The 18,013-nt window shown below is 42.9% G+C and overlaps 1 protein-coding gene across 1 annotated transcript in view; it reads right to left on the bottom strand.

The window, feature by feature from the left end:
* The window catches only part of ret (ret proto-oncogene receptor tyrosine kinase), a 129,444-nt gene that overhangs the window by 37,359 nt on the left and 74,072 nt on the right, over positions 1 to 18,013 (bottom strand). The window contains exons 3-6 of the mRNA XM_072282676.1: positions 15,116 to 15,397; positions 11,461 to 11,702; positions 5,824 to 5,995; positions 704 to 903 (exon numbers count right to left, since the gene is read on the bottom strand). Coding sequence (XP_072138777.1) covers positions 704 to 903; positions 5,824 to 5,995; positions 11,461 to 11,702; positions 15,116 to 15,397 — 896 coding nt within the window. The remainder of the gene's footprint in view (positions 1 to 703; positions 904 to 5,823; positions 5,996 to 11,460; positions 11,703 to 15,115; positions 15,398 to 18,013) is intronic.

The following is an 18,013-nucleotide window of genomic DNA, read 5'->3' as shown; positions in this document are numbered from 1 at the left end:
CATAGGCTACAAGGAGAGGTTGGACAAATGGTTTGTTTTCTCTGAAGGGACAGAGGCTGAGGGGAGATTTGATAGAGGTTTATAAGATTATGAGAGGCATAGATATAGACAGGTAGTATCTTTCTCCCAGGGTTGAAGTATCTAGTACCAGAGGACATGCATTTGAAGTAACAGGAGGTAAATTCAAAGGGGATATGTTAGATTTTTTCTAAATCAGACAGTGATGAGTGCCTGGAATGCATTGTCAGGGATGGTAGTGGAGGCATAAATGATATTCCCAAGGCTCTTAGGTAAGTATATGAATGTGCTGGAAATGAGAGGCTAAAGACATTGTGGAGGCAAAAGGGATTATTTAGTTGGATATTTGATTACTAAGTTACTTTGGCACAAACACTGTGGGCCAAAAGGCCTGTTCCTGTGTTATTCTGATCTACGTTCTGTGTTCTACACTGATATTTTAAAACTAGTTTGATAGTTGAAAGAAAGGGTTAAGTAATGAAAATCTATTGCTCAACTCACTGGTAAAAATAGCCCACATTCTCTAAACTTCTCCCTCACAAACAGGGTCAGAGTTCAAGACTATGATTGATGCGCTGTAAACCGCCAGTGCTAGATTACATCTGCGGACTAATTGCTATCAAATTTCATTGATTATCCTGCTGAAACCCTGCTCACTTAAATTCAAAAAAAAGTTAATTGTTACCTTTGCAGAACGTCCTGCATTCCTGTTCACTGAGAAGTAGAATGTTTTCTCAGTGAACTCGATGACAATAGGCCGGACCGTAACATTGAAATGAAGCATCACTGAGCTGTTGGGACCACCGTACTCTGTGTCCTGGACCAGTACGTCTAAACTGAAGGATCGGTTCTCTGAGACCGAAAGGCTCCTCTTCAGCAACAACTCTAGAATAAAACAGAAAGATACTTTGGATTACATTGGGTCCACAGCAGAGAAATCAAATGAGTAAATTTACTTGTCTACCTTCATATCCTTAATTTTGGTCATAGAATCATAGAGCAAAATGGGTGAGAAACGGGCCCTTTGGTGCAATTGATCCATGCTGACCACAGCATCCTCCCTGCTCCTCCGAGTTGCTTGCATTCAGCCCATAACCTTCCATGTCCTCCAGATTTGTATAACTGCAACATAATGTACTGTCCGTACTCCTAAATCCGATGCCCTGAGTCCTGGGGGGGCGGGGTGGGAAGTATGCTAAATACCTTCTTCACTACCCTTTCAATTTGCGTAGCCTCTTTCAGCAAAAAGAGAGGCATGAGTAGATTAGCCTAAATCATTAACTCTGTGATTTATGGGTAGATGAGTAATTCCTGAGCCATAAATCCTTATGACTATGTGGCCACAGCAACACATCTTGCTCAATCTCTTCTACAGTTAACCAATTTCAATCAATCTCATTGAATTTTGACCACCTATTGTCTAACATATTGAAAATCACTGATTTAACAGCTAGTGTTTCAATCCCTTGACCTGCAACATCCATCTGCTTCAAGTTTTCAAACAGTGGGTCCTTGTATATCCAGATGGACAGAATAAATGTCAATAAAGTTCCTCGGTAATCTCTCATCAGAAGGCAAACTGCAAACTTGTGTATTTTTTTATTGCTTTGTTATGTTTTCATTCTATGAAATTAATAAAAGATTGAAAAGAGAAAAAGAAAATTGTATATCTTGCAATCTGGATATGAGAAAGAGACTGAAGTTGCTGAAGGCTGAGCAACCCGTGCCTCTCTTCCTTGGAGAGATCAGCAAGGTCACCACTCCATCCATTAAAGGAATGAATACAATGCTAAGCGGGCCACAAGATTGTCTGTTGATTAGTAAGTTCTACTGAAGACATTATAACATTTATAGTGGAGGCCAAGTCATTCGGTATATTTAAAGCAGAAGCTTATAGGCTTTTGATGAGTAAGAGTGCCAAAGGTTACAGGAGGAAGGCAGGAAATTGAAGTTGAGAGGGAAAATAAATCAGTCATAATGGAGCAGACATGATGGGCCGAACGGCCTAATTCTTCTGCTATGTCTTATGGACTAATGGTCTAAACTATTTATTATTTTGTATATCGTCTGTGTGTGTTGCTGTTATTTTTAATTAATGTTTTTAGTGTGGATGCTGCTTATCTGATGCTATGTGCTTGTGATGTGGCTGTAGGGTTTTTTTATTGCACATAAGAATATGTGTACTTGTGCCTATGACAATAAGCTCAACTTTGCAAGACCATTGTGAGGATCAAACAAAAGCTAACGGTAAACAAAGAGTAGACCCATTGTGTTGGCATGCTCCTGCCCCACTGAACTCGTGTCCACATACCTTGACTCCATTTATCCTCCTTGGTTCAGTCCCTTCCCACCTACATCTACAACAATTCACATGCTCTCAATCTCCTCAAAACGTTCAATTCCCTGGCCCTGAATCGCCTCATTTTCACCATGGTTGCCCAGTCCGTATATATCTCTATACCACATCAAGAAGGCCTTAAAGCTCTCTGCTTCTTTCTTGACAACAGATCTGACCACTCTCCTCCACCACACACGCCTCCATCTGGCGGAAATGGTCCTCACCCTCAATGATTTCTTTCAGCTCCTTCCACTTCCGGCAAATTCAAGATGTCACCATTACCAGCCTTCCCAACTCTTTCTGTGCTACATTGACAACTGCATTAGTGCTGCTTCACGCACCCATGCTAAGTATGTCAATTTCATCAACTTTGTCTCCAACTTCCCCCTGACCTTAAATTCACTTGGTTCATTTCAGACACCTCTCTCCCATTTCTTGATCTGTCTCCATTTCTGGAGACAAGCTATCTACCGATATCTTTTATAAGCCTACCAATTCCTATGGCTTTCCTGACTCTTCATCTTCCTACTCTGTCTCCTGTAAAAAGGCCATTCCTTTTTTTCCAGTTCCTTTGCCTCTGCTGCATCTTTTCCCAGGGTGAGGCTTTCCTTTCCAAGACACCAGAGATAGAAACACAGAAGAAACATAGAAAATCTACAGCACAATACAAGCCCTTCAGCCCACAATGCTGTGCCGAACATGTCCTTACTTTAGAAATTACCTAGGGTTACCCATAGCCCTCTATTTTTCTGAGCTCCATGTACCTGTCCAGCAGTCTCTTAAAAGACCTTATTGTATTCGCCTCCACTGCCATTGCCAGCAGCCTATTCCACACATTCACTACTTTCTATGTAAAAACTTACCCCTGATATCTCCTCTGTTCCTACTTCCAAGCACCTTCAAACTGTGCCCTCTCATGTTAGCCATTTCAGCCCTGGGAAAAAGCTTCTGACTATCCACATGATCAATGCCTCTCATCATCTTATACACCTTTATCAGGTCACCTCTCATGCTCCGTCACTCCAAAGAGAAAAGGCCGAGTTCACTCAACCTGTTTTCATAAGGCATGCTCCCCAATCCAAGCAACATCCTTGTAAATCTCCTCTGCACCCTTTCTATAGTATCCACATCCTTCCTGTAGTGAGGCGACCAGAAATGAGCACAGTACTCCAAGTGAGGTCTGACCGGGGTCCTAAATAGCTGCAACATTACCACTCAGCTCCTAAACTCAATCTCACTCTTCCCTCAAAGAACAGGGTTTCCCTTCCTCCACCATTGATGCTGCTCTCACCCACATCTGCTCCAATTCCCAGACATCCACACTTACTCCATCTTCCCACCAGCCTTAACAAGGATAGTTCCTCTTGTCCTCACCTACCACCCATGAGACTCTGCATCCAAGACATCATTCTCCACAACTTTAGCATCTTCAATCACACCCTACCACTAAACACATTCTTCGCACCCCCCCAACTCACCACTATCCACAGGGATTACTCCCTCTGCAATTCCTTTGTCCATTCATCCCTCCCCACTAATCTCTCTCCTGGCACTTATCTCTACAAGTGGCAGAAGTGTTATACCTGCCCATTCATCTCTTCCCTCACCTCAATTCCGGGCCTCAAGCAGACTTTGCAGGCAAGGTCACACTTCAACTGCAAATCTGTTGGGGGCGTCTACCTTATCCAGTGATCCCGATGTGGCCACCTCTACATTGGTGCAATCCGACGTAGATCGGGAGACCACTTTGCCCAGCAGCTCTGCTCCGTCCGCAAAAAGCAGAATTTCCCGGTGGCCAACCATTTTAATTCTTTTCCCCAAGTCTACTCTGACATGTTCTCCTCTTCTGCTATGATGAGACCACCTTCAAGTTGGAGGAGTAACACTTCGTATTCTGTCCAGGTAGCCTCCAACCTGATGGCATTAATATTAATTCCTCCAGCTTCCAGTAATTTTTTCCCATACCCCTTCCTTCTTCTTCAACTCCCTGGCCTCTTAACTCTTCACCTCAGCTGCCTAGTGCCTTCCCCTATTGGCCCTCCTCGTTCCCTTTCTCCCATGGTCCACTCTTCTCTTCTATCAGATTCCTTCTTCTCCATCTCTTTGCCTTTTCTACCTATCACCTCCCAGCTTCTTATCTCATCCCTCTCCCCCACCCACCTAGCTTCACCAGTCACCTCTAGCTTGTGCTCCTTCCCCCCATACCCCCACCCTCTTTCTTTGGCATCTTCCCTCTTCCTTTCCAGTCTTGAAGAAGGGTCTCAACCTGAAACCTTGACTGTTCATTCACTTCCATAGATGCAGCCTGACCTGCTGAGTTCCTCCAGTATTATGTGTGCGTTGCAGTAGATGATCAAACTGAGAATGATCCCAATGTTAGCACAAGGCTTCCTTCCTTTTGTAGGCACAAGAGACAGCCGATGCTGGAATCTTGGAGTAACAGTTAAACTGCTGGGGGAACTCAATGGGTCAGGAAGTATCTCTGGAAGGAAATGGACAGTGAAGTTTCATACCTGGACTGGTGAGTGGCTGTCCATTTCCTCCAGAGATACTGCCTGGCCTGCCAAGTTCCTCCAGCACTTTTCCTGTTGTTGTTCCCTTTTGCATTCCTGTCTCCTTGCACTAAAGGCCAACATAATGAGAAGATGGCAGTGCGATACAGCGCGCGCAGCCTCTCTGGTGATGAATATCTGTAATCTGTCAAGTAGGAGACCATGCACAATTCTGATTTGATGGAGGCAGACGTGAGAGCATGGAGGTTCATCTGGTGAAACTTCTGAAATGCCTGCTTCGCTGCTGCTGCTACTGTGTGGTCCAGAATCTCTGGAGGGGAAGGCCCCGAATCTTTGGCTTTGCCTGTTGCCTGGCGGCCGGGGCCAGGGTCGAAGCGCTCGGTGCTCGATGTCAGAGGGGTGGTCGGAGGCTCGAAGTTTTCAGACGGACTCAGAGCCAGACTGTGGTCGGGTGCTTCCAGAATGCTGCATCAGCAAGTTTGCGGCGCTGGAAGCTCATGGCAGGAAGGTTTTCTTTCTTCTACTGTCTGCATGAGATGATGGGCTATCGGGACTTTGAGACTTTTTTTTACTGTGCCCATGGTCTGCTCTTATCAAATTACGGTATTGCTTTGCACTATTGTAACTATATGTTATAATTATGTGGTTTTTGTCAGTTTTAGTCTTGGTCTGTCTTGTGTTTCTGTGATATCATACCGGAGGAACACTGTATCATTTTTTAATGCATGCATTTCTAAATGACAGTAAACGAGGACTGAGTATCCTCATAATCTAATATCCTTGGTTCTCTCCCAGTGGCAAACCCGTCCAAGAGGGCCAAACCTTCACCTTGAAGGCACTTTGTAACATCATTTATCTGCACACCTCCACTCTTCCCCACTGCTATTTTAGAGTTGGACTGCTATTTTCCCCAGCCACTCTTTGCCAAATGCAAAGCTTTCGGTGAGATTTTACCGTATTTGTTTACCGTCCCCCGGGCAGGCCTATCTGTGCTGGCCGGTATCTCCAATGCAGTGGGCTTCACGCGGAAGTTCTCTGTGATCCACGTGTCATTCCGTGTCACGGTGGTTGTGTACTTAGTGGTGCTGTCGATGTCATACACAAAGAGAGTTGCCACCACAGTGTGCTGCAAAAGAAAAGAAAAATAAGCTTAGAAACAAGTGTTGCCCATGGCAACAGTAAATGCAAAACAGTGTAGTTCTTGAACTTGCTCAAACACACAAAATGATGGGAGAACTCAGCAGGCCAGGCATCTTCTATAGAGAGGAATAAACAATTGACATTTCAGGGAAAGGCATTCTATGAGGACTAGAAAGGAAGGGGGAAGAAGCCACAATGAGAAGATACGGAGGGGGAAGGAGTAAAAATTGGCAGGTGATAGGTGAAACTAGGTGAGGAGGAAGATAGGTCAACGCAGGAGGGTTGGTGGTAGGTAGAAGTTAGGTTCATCTTGAAAGCATTCGATTGTTGAATTCCTCCCTAACTTCAGAATCAGAATCGCAGTCAAAATCAGATTTAATATGTCATCAAACTTGTTGTTTTGCGGCAGCAGTACAGTGCAATACATTTAAAAACTATAAATTACAATAAGAAACATATATAGTTTATACATTTGGTTCATTATCTGTTGAGAAATCTTCAAGAAATTCCAACCAATTTATGAAAAAGAAAGACAAAGTTGTCAAAAATATTTCCTTTAATTAATTGTGGTAATTGCGAAAATAGCTTAAGCTACATAAATCATGGCCTTGTATCATGATTATAGAGTTTCTTATTGAAGTTACCAATTTCCTCAACGTACACTGTTGCTCCAATCCATGGATATCATTGGATTTTGGGATATGCTGCAGCAGTAGCTGAGCCTGAGTGGTGTTTTAGCTCATCTTGGAGACCCTGGAACTGTGAATGGGAGCAGCTAGTGTGAATAGCCTGATGCAATAGAGGTCTTACATTGCAGAATCTGCGATTTATCCTGTTCAGTCATTCTGGAGGCCAAGTCATCAGGCAATTTAAAGCAGGTGTTGATAGGTTCTTGATTGGCAAGGACATCAAAGAATATGGGGAGAAGACAGTAGAATGGGGCTGAGAGGGAAAATAAATGGTGGAGCAGACTCAATGGGCCGAATGGCTTTATTCTCCTCCTATGTCTTATGGATTTAATAAATAGTTATTTTCCCAGGTTCAGCTTGGTCCTGGTCAAAATGAGAATCTTTTGCAACTGCCTTAAAGATGTCTCACACAAAGGCCAGCCACTCCAGCCACTCCCAGATAGGCACCATTATCAATTTAGATCATCATTATCAACTTAGACTGGGACTTGATTTCAAGATGCTGTGGCTGAAAGATAAACGCCAGAGGTAACAGTGCTAAGCATGGCTGTTGGACAACCTAGCAGACTGTTGAAGAAGGTGCAAGAAAGAAAATCTGAAGCAGTGAGGTATTGGTGCAATGGATCATAGGGAGAAGTTCTACCAGGCCCAGCAGCCGAGCATCCGTGAAGACCAGATCCAGCTCCTGGCCTTCATGTGTAGCTTAGCTACTAAGCCTGGCCTGCTGACACGAGAAGGGGCAAAGACAGGTTACTGGCACCATAAGACCAGTCACTTCAGGCAGATGGAGCTGGTCAGCCATGGTTGGCAGCTCATCTAGGAGAAAGAGAACACTGATCTCAAACCTCTGTGCCTTGTGGCTCTACCCACACATGGAGGAAACTACAGGAGTAAATCCTGAGGAAAAATCTGGAGCTCTAGTCCCTAAAGCAGTCCTATGTTGAGTTCAACATTGACTGGCAACTTTTGCAATGTTGCTGGTGCCAAACTGTATCAGTCTCTGCCACTCCTTTGGATTCATTAGCTGTGTGGAGAGGGGGAGCTTGCTGCCTGGGCAACAGCTTGCCCTCTATATCATACTGCCCTGGCTTGCATATAGACAGCGATGGTCAACCCTGACCAACAAAGGGCCTCAAGATTATATGGAGGACAGAAAGCATTGTCTCCATACAGGCTTAAGGAAAGTCAGGGTATCTTGCTTCCAGGATGCACAGGTCAGATATCAAGTGCTCATTTGACAGAATGCTAGCAGGAGGAACATTTCCTTTACATGCCAACACATGCCCAGTGGCCACTTTATTAGGTACATTTGTACACCTGCTTGTTAATGCAAATATCTAATCAGCCAATCATCTAACAGCAACTCAATGCATAGAAGCATGTAGACATGGTCAAGAGATTCAGTTGTTAAAACAAACGTCAGAATGGGGAAGAAATGTGATCTCGGTGACTTTGACAATGGAGTGACTGTTGGTGCCAGACAGTTTGAGTTGGTTGAATATCTCAGAAATTGCTGATGTCCTGGGATTTTCACACAGCAGGGGTTCCCAACCTGGGGTCCAGGGACCCCTTGGTTAATGGGTAAGGATCCATGGCATTAAAAAAATGTTGGGAACTCCTGCTCCAGTGTTTAGAGAGAATGGTGCAAAAAAAATTCAAAATAAATCCAGTGAGCAGAAGTTCTGTGGGCGAAAACACCTTTTTATTGGGAGACATCAGAGGAGAATGTCCAGGCTGCTTCCTCCAGGTGAGGACACGAGGAACTCTATCCTTGTTAAGGCTGGTGGGAAGATAGAGTGAGTGCGGATGTCTGGGAAGTGGAGGAGAGGTGGGTGAGGGCAGCATCAATGGTGAAAGAAGTTGACAGGAAGGCGACAATAACTCAAATAACCACATGCTACAATAATGCTGTGTAGAAGAGCATCTCTAAATGCACAGTATATTGAACCTTGAAGTGGATGGGCTAAAGCAGCTGAAGACCACACTAGGTTCCTCTCCTATGGCCACTTCTTCAAATGCACTTCTAAAGTTCCCACTGAGTGTAGGTAGAAGTTATCTAACTATAGAGCTGTAGAAATTAATGGAAGAGATTGGCACTAATCTAAGTTGTTGCTATATGAAGCATGTCATCTAATGTTAGATGATTTTGCAGTGGGAGAGCTTTTGTAGACTAAATGAACTCCACTCAGACAAGGTGGGGAGTGTTAAGAGTGTTTTTGAGGTTAGGACATATAGCAAATAACTTCAGCAACCAATCTTCAAATCTGAATATAGACTGCAGAGTAAATTTAAAATGCAGCTCTGAACAAAAGGTTCCTAAAAGTCATGAATCACAGTTAATGAGAAGACCAGACAATGCTGATTAAATTGCATTCAGGTGTCTGTGGTATGGGTGCGAAGGTTGTGTATAGTTCAAAGGAAGCATTGTGAATGCATTGTAAATATGGAATTGTCCTTTTTAGCACATAAAAATGTCATATAGCGTTGGGCTGAGCAGACCTCTTCCTTCGAAAGGGTTTCCATATGATGCCTGCTGTGTCGAATACAGAGACTGCTTCATATCTACCAGTACTTCTCTCCGGTGATTTTGTTCATGCAACAATAGGGAGCAGAGGGGTTGACAGGTTCAACAAGTGGAATGATGGAAGAGCAGTTAAACTTTTTTAATGGGGAGGCAACAGCAGCAAGCAAACACACTGGAGCAAACCCTCATGTGCGCCAGTGAAAATGCAAATCAAAGTTTTTAATTAATTTCTAATTCCAATCATATAACATAGACAAAGTCAAAATGTCAATAAATCAACAGGGAGAGGTAAAAAGCAGCGAAACGGTGATTTAGTGCTAAATATCTAACAAGGAAGATGGACGGTCTGGGGGGTCTTGCAGGGTTGATATATTGAACATCATTAGTGTCTCAGAGACAAGGGGGAAATGATTGCAATTAATGGGATACGTCATAGGAAGGATATAAATTGTTCAAATAAAAAGACATTAGGAGAAAGGGAGATGGTGTAAAAAAAATGAGGCTCAAGTGGAGAAGAATATATGACAGACGGCTACCGAATCACTTTAACTCAGATTACTAGACAGTTTTTAAGATACTCTAATACTGGTAAAATGCCAAGTGGCCTGCAAAATGGCAGACATTACACTTATTTTTAGAAATGACAGACCAATGAGATGGCATTCATTGTTAGTCAAGTAATGGAAATCCATTTTAATGATAAGACCCTGGAACAACTGGAAGGAAATGAAATCGGACATCAAATAGGGTCATGTTCAAAGTTCAAAGTACATTTATTATCAAAGTATATATACAATATACAACCTTAAGATTCATCTTCTTGCAGGCAGCCACAAAACAAGGAAACCCAATAGAACACGTGAAAAAAAAATCCTGTATGGGTTTTATATGAAGGTCTTGCCAATTTAGTTGTAATGATTCATAATTTCCTATATGCCAATATAGCATATTTAATATAAATATAGCACATTTTGCTTATATAGCGCATTGATAGGATAAGGAGCTTAGTAAGTGCAAGCAGTGAATGTAGTTCAATTAGGTACCAGTTTTTTTATTCCTTATTTCTGGGATATAGACATAATTGGAAATCCCTTACAGCTCTGGAATTGAGGATATAGCTCATAGTCAACTATATTGATGGTCTGAACTCACAAATAGGACTGTAAAGGGTCTCGACCCAAAACTCCAACTGCTTATTCCCCTCCATAGAAGTTGTCTGACTCGCTGAGTTCATCCAACATTTTGTGTGTGTTCCACATAGGACAGACAAGGTAAGGGTGGCAGATTTCCCCAAAGGAACCAAGTGGATGTTAACTGTTATGAATTTTGTTCATAAGAATAGCTTTGGTGTAAAAAAAACAAAATGTACTTAATTCCTGAAATTTAAATACCCTGGTTATTATGGTGGGTGGGATTCAAATTCAGTTGTCTAAAGTGATGGGGTAAAGTGATGGGCCAGGAATTGGCTGCTAGTTTAGTAATTTAGACAATTCCCATTTGCCCTGGGAAGGCTGTATCACTCTACACTGGCACTGAAAGTAAAGAAAGCAGAAAATATTTCACAATGGACAAGTAACTGGTTAATCAATAAGCACGTGGCACAAGGAAATACTGTCCATTGCCTCACAAACTTCAATACATGTGAATCCTTAGTCAAATCTTTCTGGAAGTTCACAAGGACCTCTTTTGGGTTGTCTTAATTTTCCTGTAAATAATCCCCACACAGATACCTCGAGCACAATCATTAACCTGCTGTTGATAAGCACAAAACCCGGGATTCTAAAGCTGACCTGGACCAGCCCCAGGAAGACTTGAACATCCACAGGATTAGGGAGGCATGGAGCAGATGCAATTCAAAGCCAAGAAGTGCAGTGATTTTTATAGGACTAAAATATCCAATAAGGAATTGCTACTAAAATGCTCAGAGAGTAGTATGTCATGAGTATTTGGCTATAATCTCTAAATGCATATGCCTGTGTTTATAGCTGGACTGAAGTTTACAGCAGGGAATTTGCACATGTATGTTTTGATTTAACTGCACAGAGGATGGGTGAATGCTTGGTATAGGCCTTACAGAGAGCAAATTCATTTAAATGAATCGTTCAGATATTTTCTGGAATGGTTGTTGAGAGCTCATATTTGAAGGACAACCCAGAGATTTTGAATTGGTTACTTCCACTTTTGCCATACAAAAACCCAGAAGCAGAAATTGACATTAATCCTCATCAGAAGTCCTACCTCCTTCCTGTTGAATTCGATGAAAGCCTCAGCTGTGTCGTTGCCGTCAAGGATGTATGGAGCATTATCTCCTTCATCGAGGACAGTTACATGCAAGGATCTTTCAACTTGAACGATCTGGGTAGGTGTCCGCAATATACACTTGACAATAATATCGTACATCTCCATCTGCTCCCTGTCGAGAGGCTTCACCACACTGATCTCAGATGTCTCCTCATTGATCCTGAATGGATGGGAAGCATCTGAAAGATGAAGGTTTTGGAGTAACTTTCAGTAACGTTCCCTGCAAATTCTTGGTACTTCTACCCAACAATCGGGGAAGAACAATCGGGATGGGGGAGGAGGTATCCACATAGGCACGTCCACAAACTGATTTTTGTCAAGCGATGGTGTTAAAAGTTCTGAAACCCACATACATAAAATTACAGTATTTCTAACATGGTAGTGTAGTGGTTAGCATAATGCAATTACAGTGCCTGTGGCTAGGACTCAATTCCGCCACTGTCTGTAGGGAGTTTGCATGTCCTGCCTTTGACTGCATGGGTTTCCTCCAGGTGCTTTGGTTTCCTCCCACATTCCTACGACGTATGGGCTAGCAGGTTAATTGGTCATATGGACAGAGCAAGCTTGGTGATTGGAGGTGCTGCATCTCTAAAATACAGGCCATGAACTAATCACACAATGAAACAGGCTCAAAGGAATGCAAGTCTGTTCTTGTGTTGCTTCCACTGTGAACTCAGAAAAATCTGCCCACTTACCAAATAGATCAAGCCAAATGCTTAATAAAATTTGTTATCAAAGTACGTATATATCACCTTGAAATTCATTTTTATACAGGCATTCACAACAGAGCAGAGAAATACAATAGAATCAATGAAAAACTACACACAAACAACCAATGTGCGAAGGAAGACAAACTGCATGTAAAATTAAGTAAATTAGTAATACTAAGAGCATGTGTTGTACTGAGTCCATAGGCTGTGGAATCGGTTCGGTGTTGAGAGAGTGAAGTTATCCACACTAGTTCAGAAGCCTAATGGTTGAAGGGTAATAACTGTTCCCGAACATGGTGTTATGGGACCTAATAAATCTGAGGGATTAGCCTTGTCACCATTGTTTAAAGTACCAAAGCCAAGTCTCATTTATCTGCTTCAATAATGATCTCCCTGTATTGACAGCAGGGGTTCAATACTTTCACAGGGAGGTTGCATATTGCCAGTGACAGACCCTCTTCAGCTCTCCGAAGGGAAGATGTTATTCAATCTATCCTGGTGCTATCACCCAATAAATCGGTAATGTAATGTACCCCATCTGTTCTAAGCATCATCCTGGGACCTTGGATGGTTCATTGTTCAGGATACAAAAAGAAAAACAAAGGTCAGGCATTATCCTGATTCTTTGGCACCCTGTTCAGGCCATTTCAAAGCACTTCATAGACTTCGGTATAATTCTGTGATTGGTGCTGGAATATTGGAAATGTAACAGTCAATTTGCACACAACAAGCTCCCACTAGTAGTAATGTTTTAATAATCAGATAATATGATTTTTAATGTTGCTTGGAGGGATGTATCTTGAATCTACAACCTTCTGACACGGAGGCATGACCTACTGACTTAACACAGGATACAGTAATGTTGTCAATACACAGCAACAATGCAAGAGATTCTGCGGAGGATGGAAATCCAGAATAACACACACAAAATGCTGGAGGAACTCGGCAGGTCAGGCAGCATCTACGGATGGGAAAAAACAGTTAACGTTTCAGACTGGGATCTAGGCTCCTGATGAAGGGTCGGCATGGAGGGTCTCAGCCCAGAATATTGCCCGTTTATTCGCCTCCATAGATGCTGCTGAGTTCCTCCAGCATTTTGTGCGCTACATTGCAAACACAGCAATATTTCAAGTGATAGCAACACTGCCAGAGCTTAGAGACATTTCCGGTTTACAGTAAAATTGCAGGTGCATAGTGTGGCATAATTTACATAGTATTATTTAATTATTTATAGTTTTATATTGCTATATCTATACTCTATTCTTGGTTGGTGCAACTGTAATTAAACCCAATTTCCCTCGGGATCAATAAAGCATGACTATGACTACACTGCCAGGATATAATGATATCGGCAAGTTACTACGGCAGTATCAGTTAGCAATGATATTGGATGTATACAGTTCTATTGCACAGACATGTGCTTGTGGGACCTTTCTGTGCAAAAATACATGATTGTGCTTGCCTACCTTACATTCAGAATCCACTCATAAAAATATTTCTTCTAAAGCTCTTCAAAATCTTCCCACAATGTGAGAAGTCGCATTAGATTTGCCACAGGGTCTTCCAAGCACTAGGTGGTGCTGTTGATGAAGAAATACATCAGCCAGAGGACAAAGAACTCATTTTAAAGGGCAGATGTTCTGTTTGTGTGGCCCGGCCATTAACACAGAAAGAACAGGTGAAACCTTCCTGCATTTCATGTTCCTCAGGTGCAATTACTGCACAGAAGGGCATTAATACTGCTACACCCTCATTTTGGTTCTGAGAAACATTTTAAGATAGATTTGCTTACTTTGCTACTGCTATTCATCCTCACTGTGAGTTGTAACTTGGCATTCAAGGATTAACTAATAAGTTAGTCATAGAGTCATATAGCACAGAAACAGGCCCTTCAGCCCATCTAGCCTGTGCCAAACTCTTATTCTGCCTAGTCCCATCAAACATTTTACAGAGCTTAACCTCTTCAATTGCTGTTTCACCAATGGGTTAGCACAGAAAAAGGCCATTCAGCCCATTGACCATCATGGTCAACGCCTATTTAAACTGATTCTACTATTTTTATTATTGAGTTACTATTATTTAAAAAGAATTCCCATTTTATTCACCACACTTTCCCACATTGCTGAGAATGGTGAAAGACATTGAAAGAGAAGGTGGGTGAAAGCCTCTTCCACTGCCACTGGGGGAGTTCCAGGACCTGGGAACAAAACCGGGGATAGGTACAAACCATTCCGGAGGGAAGTGCAGAGTTCTATTCCTATCCTCAGATTCCACCACTCACTTACACACCTGGGGCAACTTCCAGTGATGAGTTAATGCATTAGAGGTGAGAGAAACCAGAACACCCAGAGGAAACCCAGGCACCTACAGGAAGAGCATGGACAATACCAGAGGTCCAAATTGAACCTGGGCCTTTGAACGCTGAGGCAGCAGCATGAAGGTAAGGCAACATTACTGTCCGTGCCCTCTGTAAGTCACATAATGCCTGTTGCCTTTCTGCAATTGGCTGTAATATAGTCACATGCGCAACAGGCACTTACGTCCTACCATTGAATGAAATCAGCATCGATCACTGTTAACTCATTCACCCAGCTTGGCTCTGTGTTCTCTTACATTCTCAAAAACACCTGACATTTCACATCTGACATTGATGTCAGATTTGAAATGATTGATTGTGTTGGTACCAATTATGAATCTGATGTCAGTGTTTAATCCCCTAAAACCTATCTCTGCCAGCAGAAGATGATTATATCAATATCTTCTTTTAATTCCTTTCAAAGTATTCATTGTAAGTACTGGCACATTGATTCACCCAAAGGCAACACAAAAGCAGACCCTACAGCACTCGCCCTGTGTCCCACCCCTGACAGCACGATTATTACCTGTCCCAAGATGATAGGAGATGTTGGCATGCTGACATTGGTACTGGTTTGGCAAGGAATTCATTTGAAAGAAAGTCGCTGGATCTTTGTTCTCAATAATTTGAACCTTGGAATCCACTTCTCCAAAGCAAAGGTCTTCCGCTGTGATGTTGGCACAGGATGGTAAGATTTTGTTCACCACAATAATTATGACCTGTGCCTTGCACTCCTTTTCACGATGTGGTTCTGGAGCAGCAAAGATATGCAGCATGATCTTATATAATTCTGGTCCACCCATGTTGCCTGTAATGGATTAAATAAGATTATGTAACTCTGCATCAATGAGAAACATCGTGAATGAGACCGAGTTAAAACTGTGTTTATTCCCATCTGCATATTCACCACCCTACCTGTATCTCCTTCTTCAAAATACCCTTTACAACCTACTTCCTTCACCAAGTTTGGTCTGGTATTTCCATATGGACTTTGTAAGAACCCAAGAGATGGCTCATACTTGAATCTGGGTAATAAGACAATCTACTTGAGGAACACAGTGGGTCAGACTGTGAGGCAAAGGGGCAGAGAAGATCCTGCATCAGGACCTCTTGTCGACTATCCATTTGCTTCCACAGATGCTGCCCGACCTACTGAGCTTCTGTGTGAAATTTTGTTTGACAATACTCTGGAGTTCCTTGAGATAACAGCTGACAAATTGTAACTTTGCATCTGGCACGCATCGGACACCCAGGAGAGTCATACCAGCAGCACCCTCTGCTAAAGAGTCTCACCCTCAGCTTTATAGATGAATAAATGTTTTCGCTCAGAGAATCCTGGAGTCTTAGTGCACAACAGTATAGAAACAAGCCCTTCAGCCCAAACTGTCTATGCCAGCCTGAACTTCTGCCTTGTCCCATCACAAGCACCCGGACCATGCCCCCCATACCCTTCTCATCCATGTAGCCATCCAATCTTCTCTGAAATGTTACAGCTGAACCCACTTCTGATACTTCTGAAGGCACACTTGCACCACCCTTTGCGTGAAGAATTTCTCCTTTAGATTCCCCTTGAATATTTCACTTTTCATCATAAACCTCTCGTTCTGGTCTCAACCAACCCACAGAGAAAAATCCTGCAAGTATTCATCCTATCTATAACTGTCATAATTTTGTATACCTCTATAAGATAAACCTCCATTCTCCTGCACTCCAGGGGATGGAGTCCCAACTTATTTAACCTTTCCTTTTGCATTGAATCAAATTAATTTTTGTTTGATTTGCTATTGTCCTTCCATGAATTGCTTTGACATCACTGGGGTGCGGACCTCTGGGATTAAGTGTGCCGATGTTTGACAAGGCTACAATTACTAAGCCAGGCACAGGTTAATAATTATATTTTGCTGACATTGTTCATCCCTCTACACTGTTTGCTTGGTAAACCCTTTCAAATAAAAGAACACATTGCTATCTACCAGCAGCTGGTTGAGGCGGGTGAGTGGCCCACGCCTTTGAGGGAGCTCTGAATATTCCCAATACACAATGGCTCAGCTTTGGCCTCACTCCAGCAGCCCAGTCCCAGACACACTCCAGGAGCTCAGTCCCAAGCACGCTTCAGGAGCCCAGCTTTGGCCGCATTCCAGGAACCCAGTCCCTGACACATTCCAGGAGCACAGTTCCAGACACACTCCAGGAGCTCAGACACACTTCCAGAGCCCTGACCCATACACAGTTCAGAAGCCCAGCTTTGGCCACATTCCTGGACCCCAATCTTAGACACACATCAGAAGTAAAGCCTTGGCCACACACCCCACCTACAGCTCACATTCCGAGCTAAAGAAAGAGCCAAAGGCTGAACCATCATGATTCCATACAATCAGAAGCTGGATTATTGATGCTTTACTGAATGTTTTGGGAATACTACATGAAATTACCGTATATTCCCCAAATATTGTTGCACCACAGAATAAGTGGTTTGATTTATTAACATTGTGTGATGATGCCACTCAACGATTCTCCCATCATCACTGTGTACAGTGGAGAGCATTCTGCCTGGTTGCATCATCTGCACCTGGTATGGAGGGGCCAGTGCACAGGGTCGGAAAGAACTGCTGAAAGTTGTAAGCTCAGTCAGTTCCATCATGGGCACGAGCCTCCCTGGCATCAAGGACATCTTCAACAGGCAACCCCGGAAAAATGTGGCATTCATCTTTAAGGACCCCCACATTGCAGGACATGCCCTCTTCTCATTACTATCATCGGGGAGCAGGCACAGGAGCCTGAAGACGCACACTCAATGTTTTAGGAAGAGCTTCTTATATATATATAGGGTTTCTTCTTTTATGTTACTGCGTAGGCTAAGCAAAACGGCTTCTTTGTTATGTTATAATTAAAATGGTTTTTCTGTAATAATAACAGCGATGTAAGGAGTTCTCTCTCCCTCTGCTTGTTTGGGTTATATTATTGATAAGAGAGAGAACGAACCAATTGGGATAGATGTTATTCTTTCTTGGGTGTCTGAAAGCTATTGTTTCGTGGGGTTTTGGGGCAGAAGGAGAGAGAGAGGAGATGCAATGCTGTAAGCTGGCAGAGGGGACGGACCCCGAGCAGGACTGCGAGGCCCAGGGTCTTCGGCGAGAAGAGGAGACGAAGACAGACTTGTGTGGAGCATCTGGTCGACCACTGTGGTTGGTCCCAGGAGGTCAGAGGGGATCAAATGATGGAAAGAGGACCCCGTTACTTGAGCTCTAACTGTTGTGCACAAAGTGGTTGAACTTTGATAAGTCTGGTGCCTTTTACTGTCCTTTTATATTTTATCTCTATTAATTACACATATATATATGTGTGAGAGAGAGAGAGAGAGAGAGAGAGAGAGAGAGGGGGGGGAGAGAATTTACAGGTATTTTGTGTTTTGTACTGTACAACA

The sequence above is a fragment of the Mobula birostris genome, chromosome 18 (genome assembly GCF_030028105.1).
Source record: "Mobula birostris isolate sMobBir1 chromosome 18, sMobBir1.hap1, whole genome shotgun sequence".
Taxonomy (NCBI): Eukaryota; Metazoa; Chordata; class Chondrichthyes; order Myliobatiformes; family Myliobatidae; genus Mobula; species Mobula birostris.
This window is presented reverse-complemented; position numbering and strand designations above follow the sequence as displayed.